This window comes from Elephantulus edwardii, unplaced genomic scaffold (assembly GCF_000299155.1).
Source record: "Elephantulus edwardii isolate Elephantulus edwardi_28Jun2011 unplaced genomic scaffold, EleEdw1.0 scaffold00066, whole genome shotgun sequence".
Classification (NCBI taxonomy): Eukaryota; Metazoa; Chordata; class Mammalia; order Macroscelidea; family Macroscelididae; genus Elephantulus; species Elephantulus edwardii.
The window spans coordinates 2,769,295-2,781,008 of record NW_006399816.1 but is presented as its reverse complement, the minus strand read 5'-3'; the positions used below and the strand labels follow the sequence as shown (position 1 = coordinate 2,781,008).

General features: G+C 40.2%; 1 protein-coding gene across 1 annotated transcript in view; it reads right to left on the bottom strand.

Annotated features, from left to right (window-relative positions):
- IREB2 (iron-responsive element binding protein 2) overlaps positions 1-6,676 on the bottom strand; it is a 63,623-nt gene extending 56,947 nt beyond the window's left edge. The window contains exons 1-2 of the mRNA XM_006888267.1: positions 6,491-6,676; positions 5,105-5,191 (exon numbers count right to left, since the gene is read on the bottom strand). Of these exons, the coding sequence (XP_006888329.1) occupies positions 5,105-5,191; positions 6,491-6,509 (106 nt within the window). The 5' untranslated portion in view covers positions 6,510-6,676. The remainder of the gene's footprint in view (positions 1-5,104; positions 5,192-6,490) is intronic.
- Between the last annotated feature and the right edge of the window lie 5,038 nt (positions 6,677-11,714).

Below are 11,714 nucleotides of genomic sequence, written 5' to 3'. Positions count from 1 at the left end.
ACAACAGTAGAGCTAATTATCCCACAGGGTATTCAAGATGAAATCTTTCTGGAAGGAGACTCTCACATTTTTCTCTTGAAGAGCAGCAGAAGATTTGGACTGCCAATCTTTTGGATAGCAGCTGAATGTGTTAATCACTTTAACAATAGCGCTCCTGTATACACATTACAAGCAAAGTCACTTCACTGCTTGCCCTATCCTTCCCAGTGTCCCCGTCAGAAATAATATTTGCACACTCTGGCCCTATTCAATAAGGTAACTGGACCAGCAATGAGTTATTTTGCAATTCCAACCAAAGCAGGTTAACATAACAGGTGGAAATGTCACCCATGGGAATAGTTTTATCTGGCAGGTAAGCATAGAAAAACTTAGTTGTAGCCATACTGGGCACTATAAGAAAGGGGTAAGGAAGTATGCTATGCTGTCGGGATAGAAGACTAGAGTAGATATTAAAAGAAAAAGAGATCATGAATGAGACGAGACAACCTTAAAGAAAGAACAGTCTTTGATTTAGAAATTCTGGTTCCTAAGAGGCCTGATTATGCTTGCTTTCTTTAAAAACTTCAAAGAGGTTAATTTTCTGATTTGGTATACCCAGTACGCAAATGCAAATTCTCAGCAGGGGATCAAACCAGAATGAATACTCTTAAAGCCCTGCTTTCTTTTCTTTTCTTTATCTTTGGATGTCTGGAAACTGCACTGACACTCAAAGTATTGAGTAATGAACTGAATGAATTTTTTTTGTTCCTTATATTTAGGAGTGAAGGCAGCATAAACAGTATATAACAAAAGAGGTGGGGAGTGTAAGATACTGGTTAAACAAGACATTTTCAATTCTTATAATTCTATATCATGATAAATAACAAAAATCTAAGTATTAACATGCAAATCATGGGTTATAAACAAAGAAAAGCTAGTAATCATCTCAGTGTCCTAAAATCTATTAACTAAACCATGATACATCCATACATGCAGTACTATGCAGCATTACAAGTGGTAGAAAATAGAGATACCGCTTTCCCCTGAATGCACAATCTGACTCAGAAACCAAATCGATTTGGGTAGCAATAGAGACTTGTTCAATGACATGGAAGGATGTACCAAATGAAAAAGGGTTACAAAAAAATGCATGTATTTGGCAAACTGTACATTTTCATACATATACATAAGATTTTTCAGATTTGTTTGTAATGTTATCTTTTCCTGATTCTCAATTCCAATTTTATTTCCTATAAACAATAAAAACACACTACATAAATTTAATAACCAACTCTTGTTCTACTTTAGGACTGAGAGATCCTGTGGCTAAAGAATATTATAGCCAGTGGGAAGAAATAAATAAAGCTCAGAATATTTAGAGAAGATTTTAAAAAAGCTGAATGAAATGACTTAGACATGAATGGCGTTTGAGGGCTTTACACCAGTTGGAGTTCCTATTATGCAATAATAGCTACTATTTAAAATACACATTCCATCTGTTGAGGCCAGTCTCTTCACGTCTTCTTCAGTTAGCATATTCATTAATGTTTCTTTCCATTATGCTACTCATTCTCTTTCCCCAGGTGTTGACTGTCCTCCATCATCTCCCATGAATAAGCTGTAATTCAAATGCCAGTTTCTTCAGAAAGCTGTCTCTGAATACTTCACTAATAATGGTTTCTCTTTTTTGACAACAGACACATTTTCAAAATTGAGACCTCTACATTTAAGGCAGTTACAGAAAAATCTTTACACTTACAGTCAGTGCGCAGGAGTTCCTAACAGGTAGGTGCAAAGGATTAGTAATCAATGTGTATGATGTGTGCTCTAGCAGAAAAGATTCCCAAATACTTATTTTCATAATGATACCTTAAGCATACATTTGGGAAGGAAAAGGAGAAAGTAGAAATAAGGAAAAGAAAAAAATGTTCTGTACTCAAAGAGATTTCACTTAAAAGGCCGGGTGTATCAATGAGGTACATAGAGACTACTTGCTCACCACTCATCCTCAACCATTCTTCCTTGCCTTCCTCCACTTTAAAAGTTGAGGGAGGAGGTGGTGGAGGTGGAGAGAATGATTAATCCCATCTTTCAGGATTTCTGAAGCTATGAATGGCTAGTGACATTTTGGCCAAGGTTCCCAGGAGGGCTCTCACTTTACTTCCAGTAGAGTGATGCCTGGAGGTAGAGCAGCTGTTTTGCAACCACAAGAATAAAACCAGGATAAAGAGGAGGAGCTTGGGTGCTTGCTGATGTTGGCACTATACAATGGTGTCCCAATCTGCCTACCTCCACACGTTTTGTGAGAAAAAAACAAAACAAAACAAAACCCCCACCAATAAAGTATTTGTTGAAGTCCCTGCATGGTGCGTTCTTTGCAGCTGAAGACATTCCAGACAGTATAGAGAATGAAACAGTGGTACTCTAATAGCATTCATCCCAACATATAAGGATACAGAACATATTCCCCTCAGCAGCAGTTACTCACTGCAACTGTATAATTCTCAAGATGGTAGGCATCAGAATGTAGGATGGGAGCAGAGAAGAAACCCTGAATCATACTACTAGAGCAGTGCTTTCTTGTAAGCACATGTCTGAGAGATTAGTTCATTTGATCTCTCCAGAAATACAGCAAGAAGTTTTGTTTTAAGATAAATAAATAACCTCTATCCAAGTCTCAACTCCTTGTGGAGTTGATCTTAAAGCTAACCCTCCCACATTTTTAGAGGCTGTAAACTGCATGAAAGAGACGGTCCATCTGTCTCCTACAGAGCTGGGGGTAGAGTCAAACGGCTAGAGAAATGCCACATTTGGACTGGGAGTGCAACTCCCTACAGATTATACAACACCAGAGCTCTACACACATCACTTCCTTCATCAGAGTTTCTTTTAAGAAGTTACTAAGAGACTATATACTTAAAAAATGAATTCCTAGAATAATTTTCATATCCTAATAATCATTCTGTGAAGAATATGGGAACTGATCTGACATAAATACAAGCCAAATTTGTTCTGATGACATTTAAAATTATAGGTGTACTACAACTGCATTTATCAGGGTTATAAAAATCCTGCTACTATGGAACCTCGGTTCCATATGGAGGACCATTACAGCTTCTTTCTCTATTAAAAATAATTTAACTTTTTAATTATTGTTACTTTTCCAATGCATTTTACAGGGCGCTTTGTGACAGCTTCTTACCGATTTTCTACATTTGGAAAATACAGACCACCTGTCTATATTTGTAGGCAAATTCCCACATATTATCCATCAAAAGAATAACTGCACTTGATTTTTAAAACCTTCTCACACATGCTATCTTTATTTACTGCAAAAATTAGATTTGGAAAAGCCTTCCAGGTCAGAACAACTAGATATGTGAAGAAGTAAAAGGAAATTGTTATTTCTTGCATACAATCAATATGGTTGTTACCTTCAAAAATTATTAAGTGAAGGAATAAAAGAAATGGGAATGAAAGCCATATGGTACAGCAATGTTCACAACAGCATGATTCACCATAGCAAGAACATGGAAATCTCCCAAATGCTCAACCACAATAGAATGGATTGAGAAATTATGGTACATTCAAAATGGAATACTATGCAGCACACAGGACCAATGATTTTGTAAATTACTACCTAATATGGGAGGGACTAGAGAGCATTATACTAAGTGAACTAACTCAGTCTCATAAGGACAAATACTATGTAAGATCATTATTGGAGAGCAAGAAAAAGGATGGGGGTGGGGCTTAATCATAGGGTCACACAATTTGATGGGTAGAGGGAGGGATGGGTAAATGAAATGGTAAAGATGGGTGTGAAAATATATACAAATTTTATAAACATTGCATGTAAACCAGTATAAAGTTATAAAAAAAACCAACCCAAAAAAGACATATGGTACTAAAAACCAGACCAATTCTCTTAACAATATATATTAACTCTAGCCCTAACTGCATGTAAGCATTAAAAGTAGGATCATCTAAGAGAATCTAAGACACTTAATTTTTCTCATAATGCAGAAGAAAATACTGTTACTTCATTTAAATACATAGAAAATCTACAGGAAAAATTCTAAGACCAATTTTCTTAACTAGATGGAAAAACAAAACAAAACACCCAACCCCAAACAAACCATACTTCCTCCATACTAGCTGTAATAAAACAGGTAATTTTTTAGTAAGTTTCCTTTGAAGTCCTAAAAGAATAATTACTCTTCTAGGTAAGTCTTTGCACTGATCTAGTTTAAAAAGTCAATTCGATTTTATACAATAAAGTCTTTTACCTAATTCCCTGGAGGTACAGTCAAACTGACCATAGACTGAAAGCTCAAAATAACCTCACTGCTGTTGAGTCAACTCCTAGCTGATCCTCCAGCAGTTCTCCAAGGTGACAGATGGCACAGGATATTGCCTATCTTTATCTCCAAGGTGGATTTGAACTGCTGTGGAGGTGCTGCCTTGGGTTAGCAGTGCAATTTCCTACAGACTAGGCTACTAGAGCTCCCTCCCTCTACGGGAAAAGGGTGGGCCTTCATCAGGTACCTCATCAAACATCTGCCAAAACCTCAGTGTCCTGAACAAGCCAAACTGTACTCTTAGAGAACAATGCAGTTCAAGTAGCACTGTTCAACTAATTCCTATTCTTTATGTCCCAAAGAATGAGCCATAAAGAATAACTGTGGTACTGTTCATTAAAAAAAAAAAAAAAAGCATTTAATAGCTGAAGAGTATCTCTCTGGTCAGGTTTCTTTTTATAAAAAAACACGTTTCTCTGAGAAAAACACTATTTTGCTTTTGTAAATGCAAAATTAAGGCATGGGCCTAGATCTTCCTTAAAAAAGAATTTTCTTAATTGTTTTTCAAAAGTGAGAAAAGTTACTTTTTAAACATGGAAGAAACAAATTTAATACTTCTTCAGAGTGTAACAATGGGTTTAAGCTTATCAGAGACTGCAAAGATAGGGCAGGAGAGAGGCAAGGTTCAGATCTGTTCACAGCATTGCTATGAGGTGTAGATGACTCAATGGAACCTAACAACAACAAGAACACTTGACAAACACAAGTTTATTAAGAGAAACTACACAAACTCAACGAAAAATAGAAATTAAAAGCAACATTACCATACTTAGCGCCTCCAAGTTTAGGTATATTGAAGAATTTAAGTGAACTGTCATTTAATGTTTCAATCAGGTACTCAAAGGTGCATCCTGAAGGAAAAGGGGGAAAAAAATTTCCATTAACCACACAAAGTATTTTATTTCAGATGACAATACCTCTGAACCAGCTGTGTCTGAGAGAATTTTCAGCAATGGCAGAATATGTATTGTCCAAAAAGGTAGCTACTAAATATGTCTATACTGAGTACTTGAAATATGGCTTGAGCAACTTGAACTTAATTTTCTTTTTCAATTGTGTTTCTTTTCATGAATTTAAATGACCATATTTGGCTTGTGGCTACCACACTGAACAGTACAACTAACTTAAACAAGGACTCTTGTCAAGTAAAAGCTGGTAAGATAATGAACTCTCTCCTGATATACACTAATAAAAACTACCCTGCAAAGAACAAGAATGACCTAAATGACGTGCAAGTATGATTTGGAAAGATATGCTCTGAGACCTGAAATACCACTACACACAGAACAATTTGAGAAGTTAATTATTTTAGTGATGAATTTAAAAAAAAATAAAAAACAAAAAACCAAGTGCATTCGACACTGCAGACAAAATGAAATCACAGCCAACAAAAATTTTTTTTAGAGTTGAAAATCAAAGATGCAAGTGAACAATATCTGGGAAAATTAGTTCCCTCAAAGAGGTATCTCTTGGTTTTGCTCGAATTAAAGATGAACTACAAAGTCAGTGGCATAAGCTAGGGGGTGAGGGTGGAGGGTCCTCATTTGAATATGCCCTGCTCCTGAGCACTACCTACTTTCAGAATGTAAAGTTTTAAAGCTTGTGTAGTGGCAGAAAAAGTGAAGGAGAAGGGGCGGGGGGAGGGGTGAGCCAGTGCTGCGTTCAAGTTTGTGTTCGGCCTCGACCTCCTTCCCTCAATGTGCATTTAGAGGGAACCGGAGGAGCTCGAGGCTGCAGAAAGGAATCAACAACCAGCTGCTAGTCGGGGGAGACGCTGGCCTCCACCCTCAATTCTCACGGACAGGAGGGACGAGGAGAAGATGGTGGGTCTTCCCCGAGCTGGCGCTATCAAGTGCCGCTAGGACCCGCTGGCAGCCAGCGGCGGCCGGGCTGAAACGGGCGCGAGTCACCGCCGGCCGCCGGGCCTGATGGGGGTCGCGCCCTGGAGCGGAGGCTGCGTGGAGTCTGTGCGGCCTGGCTGCCGCGGCCTGGACGTAAAGTGAGGCCCAGCCGACAGGCCCTGAGGGGAATGCGACCCCAAGGGCTAAAGGTGCCGGTCGAGCGACTTGAAAAGAGAGAAAGCAAGGAATACCATGCCTGAGCAGCTCAGGTTCCCGGGCGCCAGACCCAAGTTAGGGCCGAAAACTAACCTGCACTTTGGGCGTCCATCGCCGGAGAGCATATTATCCCTGCAGGGATGGAGCCTCGGGGAAAGCAGCAGAGGCCGAGAAGTGCCTAGGGGATGGAAGGCTGGCGGACTAGCAGGGGAGGTGGGGGTAAGAAAGGAAGCGAGCTCGCGCAAACACCGCGAGAGCAGCGGCGCCGGTCCCAGGTCTGCGGTCGCGGGATTTGCCCCCAACTACCGCGAGATTTTAGGACGTGGAAACAAAGAAAGAGTAGGGGGCGGAGCTAAATAGAGGCTCGAATGCGGGGCCCAATCGCTGCTGTGAGTTTTCCGTCAAAGGTGTGGCCATCGTTAGTGAGCCTTTGCTTAGGGTGTCCTCGGTTGTCCAATTGGGGTCCTCAGAATTAGTGATGTTTTCCCCACCTCCATCTAACTGGGATGTACCACAGAATCGGAACTCCTAGAAAAAGCAGTTTAAGCCTTAAGGACAGTTAAAAAACTTACAGACTAATGTGTGTAACCCCTGCATGTGCTCTTTTTTTTTTTTTTAACGTACTGGTTTATTTACAAAGTTAGAATATATTGTTTTCCACACTGCGTGTGCTCTTAAGAGAGCATGCACTCTTCTTATTGTTGGTGAATAAATTTATTTTCCCGTACATTTTTCTGACTTAAGTCTTTCACTCTTTTCACTGACTTTTCAAACAGAAGTCATGCTCACATGTCTCCTATCCTCAGCCTTAAATCTCCATGACTCTCTCCTTTATCTCCGATTTACTTCCCACTGAAAGGGCTTACACATTCGTCCTTCCCCTCATCTCTCCAGTTGTTTTCTACTGTCAGAAATGCATTTTACCACGGTTTGCCATTAACTGCTTGCTGAACTTACATGAGATTGCTCGTATGCTGAGCAAATCACTCGAGAAGATGGATTCTATGAAGAATAGGACATCAGCATCAAAGACTTGCCTGTGGAAAGTGAGGAGGACTTGAAGTACTTGTTGCAGAAGATCAAAGAATACAGCTTTCAATATGAATTGCGTTTCAACTTGAAGAAAACAAAAATTCTTACTTCAGGATGGGTAGGCAACATCATAATGTTGTTGTTATGTGTCGTGGAGTCGCTTGCGACTCCTAGCGACCCTATGCGACAGCCCTATAGCCTGCTCTATCCTGTGCCAATCTTATTGCCTCCTACACATCTACCCCCGTTACCCAGTCATTAAATCAATCCATCTCATCGATGGTCTTCCTCTATTGCGCTGTCTTTCCAACCTCCCAAGCATGACGCCCATCTCCAAGGACTGGGCCCTTCTTGCAACATTTCCCAATTAGGTCAGACAAAGCTTCAAAATCCTTGTCTCCAAGGAGCAGCCTACTTTCACCCTCTGTAGGACAAACCTGTTTGTCGAAAAGATTGAGAGACTGTGAACAACTTCATCCTACTTGGATCCACAATCATCACCGTTGGTACCAACAGTCAGGAGATCAAGAGGGGCATTACATCAGAAAAAGCTGCAGTCAGGAACTTCTCCAAATTATTGAGGAGCAGTGACGTTAGTTTGAGGACTAAGATGTGCCTGACTCAGGCCAAGGTCCTTTAAATCCCTTACATTTAAGGGACAACAGCTCTCAAATAAGAATAACAGAAGAACTGATGCCTGTGAGCTGTGGTGTTGGAGGAATTCTGAATATCCCATCACTGCCAAAAGAACAAATAGATATGGCTTAGAGAGGGTGTAGCTAGAGTTCTCCTTGGAGGCAAAGATAACAAAAAGTCATCTCACATACTTTGGGCATGTTGCTAGAAGAGGCTATTCCTTGGAGAAGAACATCGTGCTTGGAAAAGTGGAGGGTCACCAAAGGAGAGAAAGACCCTCAACCAGATGGAGTGACACAGCAATTGCAGCAATGGGCTCAAGTGTGTCAAGAGATTTTTGAGGATGGGATAGCATAGGCCAGAAGTCAACTCTGTTGTTCATAGGGTTGTCCATGAGTTGGATGCAGCAGGACAGTACCTAACAACAAGTCTGTACTGGAGGAAACTGTCCATTGTTCTCCCATGGGGTGAGCGGTGGACTTGAAACCAACAACCTTTTGTCAGCAGCTCAGCATACAGTGCCTTATAGTACCAAGACTCTTTTGCATAATGCATACATGTGTGTGCACAATTCGTTTTGTGTACTAGGTGCATGTGTGTGTGTGTTTAATGATTGGCCAAATCAAATGAAAGGTAATAAAAATACATTATTAGAATCCTAAAAAACAGTCTCACTGATACTGAGTTTATTCTGATTCATAGTAAACTTTCTTAGTTTTCTTCTGAGCTTATAAGTACAGATGAGAGGCAAAGGTCCATATTTCTCCTGTAAAGCGGCTATTAGACCTGATAGTTAGAAGGACAATACAAAACACACTGCTCCAGCAGAGCTGCTTCTATATTGCTACATCGCTATTAGGTGCCATCAATTTAATTAGACTCATACCAACCCTATGAACAAGAAATCTAAACTTTGCCCTGTCCTATGCTGTCCTCAGAATTTCTGCCACACTCAAGCCCATTGTTATACTCACTGTGTCAGTCCATAACCTTAAGAGTCAGTGAAAGAGAACAACTACTACAAGTACAAACAAACAAACAAAAAAAAAAAACTCCAAAATCATTGAAGAGTTGATTCCTACATAATAGAACAGGCCAACAGTGTTTCCAAGATGGTAATCTCTAAGGAGGCTAGATGACAAGGCTTGGATTCTGTTGAACTGCTCAAAGATTACTTCGAATGCACAGGTGCCTCTCAAAATTTTACCTTGGAAATTGATGGAGAATGTTTTGATTTAGGGTCATGTTTATGGGAGCCAACTGACATCTTTTTTCCACAGAGTGCTTTGAACCTTTCTTTTAACAGTCAAGTGTTTAACCACTTCGTCACTATTGGTTAGGAGTTACAACACACATTTTGAGAGTATACAATTTAATCCATCATAGGAACAGCCAATCCTTTATCTAAAATCAGTGCAGAGATTTGAGCTCATTTTCTAAATCTTGCTAGTATGACCTCCAGCTCTGGTGTTGTGATGCATAATGTTTTGACTGCTAAGCCAAATGTCACTTTGAATCTAGATGGACAGTATCTCCCTGTAAAGATTTACAGTCTTGGAAACCCCATGAGTTGGGATAAACTGGACAGCAATGGGGACACTCTCAAAGAGACAGTTTGATACAGTGACTGCAATAATGGGTTTACGTACAATAGATATTGTGACAATGGCATAGGATCAGGCTGGATTTAGTTCAGTTGTACTTTTGCCAATTCCATAGCACACAGCAACAACAGCAACATGTTCTTCCAGTTTGTGTACTAATTATACACAGTGACTGCCTATTTAGTTATTAAGAGTTTCAAAGTAAGTGTAATACACATGTATTAATCAAAACCTTGAAAATTTCCATGGACTTGCCCCTCCTATGCCCATTCTGTCATCTTTTTTGCCACCATAATTCAAGAGCATCAAATAATGCTAGAATATGTATAATAAATGCCAGGTTCTTGCTAATCTGTCCCTTAAGGTAATTGTTTGATTTCTGAATATGAGGATGATTACATTAATGTATACAGGGTATTATGGTTATGTTGGTAAGTTTGAAATCACTAATGATCACAGAGCTGGAAAAATGGTTATGGACCTCACGGGTAGATTAAACAGGAATGTGGTGAGTGAACAGCCCCAGATAATGATGTATTTATTATTCAAAGATCTAGAAAAGTGGCAGTATAATCTGCTTTCATTGTACCAACAATCTCAGCTGGCATCGTGGGCACGAAGAAGCAAGACAAAACCACATAAGAGGGGGGGAATCTTTGACTTCAACACATAAGCACAAATACACTGTCTCAAAGCAAGGAGGGGAGTGTGTGTGTGTGTGTGTGTGTGTGTGTGTGTGTGTGTGTAATCATAGCCATGGTAAACAAGAACTCCTGCCATTCTGTGGCTCAATTTGGAAGCCAGTGCTGAGCCTGAATGTGGGTAAAGTGAGAGCTGTGGGCTGCTGCCACTTGGCCTATGAAATCAAAGGGAACCATTGTATGCCCAAGGTTAAGTTAACTGTGTGTTCCGTCCATCTACTCAAGCGCAGATACAGATAAGAGGTATCTTTTTAATTTAGTCTGTAAAACTAGATCACAAGTGAAAAGATTTTAGAAACTTACTGTAATCCCTGTCAGCAGGTGAATGAGAATGCCAATGTGAGTCTACAATGCAGAGTTCTTAAAACTGTGATAAGATATACACAAAACAGAAAAGACTCCTATTTCTCAGAGTTCCTTATTCTAAGGAAGAAGACAGAATTCCCATCAGTAAAAGGACTGAAGCACAGTTACTGTTAAGTCAGTTCTGGCTCAGGGTGACCCCATGTGTGTCAGAGTAAAAGTGTGACCCAAAGTTTTACAATGGCTGAATTTTCAAAAGTAAGCTGTCAGACTTTTCTTCTGAGATGTCTCTGTATGTACCTGAACCTCTAACCTTTCAATTAGTAATTAAGTGTGTTAACTAATTACACTACCCAAGGACTCCTCACTCATACTCTCTTGTCAATGTCTAGGTTAGAATTGACTCATAGCTGACCCTCTAGTGGGTTTTCAAAAGCTATTACTCACACAGGAAGAAATTACCTATCTTTTTCCTACAAAGCCAATGGTGAATTAGAACTACTAGAGAGGCATTATATTTTGGCTAGCTGTACAACTACCTACAAACTAGGCCACCGAAGTGCATATGTCAAAAGTACCTTCCACTTTTACCTCAGATACTACGATGAAGACAGTGGAGCAGAGCAGTCAGGAGACCTTAGTTTCAATTTTAGTTTAGCTGTGTTGTTGTTGTTGTTATGTGCCGTCCAGTCGCTTGCGACTCATAACGACCCTATGTACAACAGCCCTAAACTCTGCTCTCTCCTGTGCCAATCACACTGTCTCTGACACACCCACCCCAATTACCCCAGTCCTGAATCAATCCACCTCATAGAGGGCTTTCCCCTCCTGCCCTGTCCCTCCACCCTACCAAGCATGATGTCCCTCTCCAAGGACAGGTCCCTCCTTACAACATGTCCAAAATATGTCAGACGAAGCCTCAGAATCCTTGCATCCAAGGAACCGCCCCGTTTAACCCTTTCCAAGATGAATCTGTTTGTTTCCCTAGCAGTCCATGGTGCCTTCAATACTCTTCTCCAGCACCACAGCTCAAAGGCATCA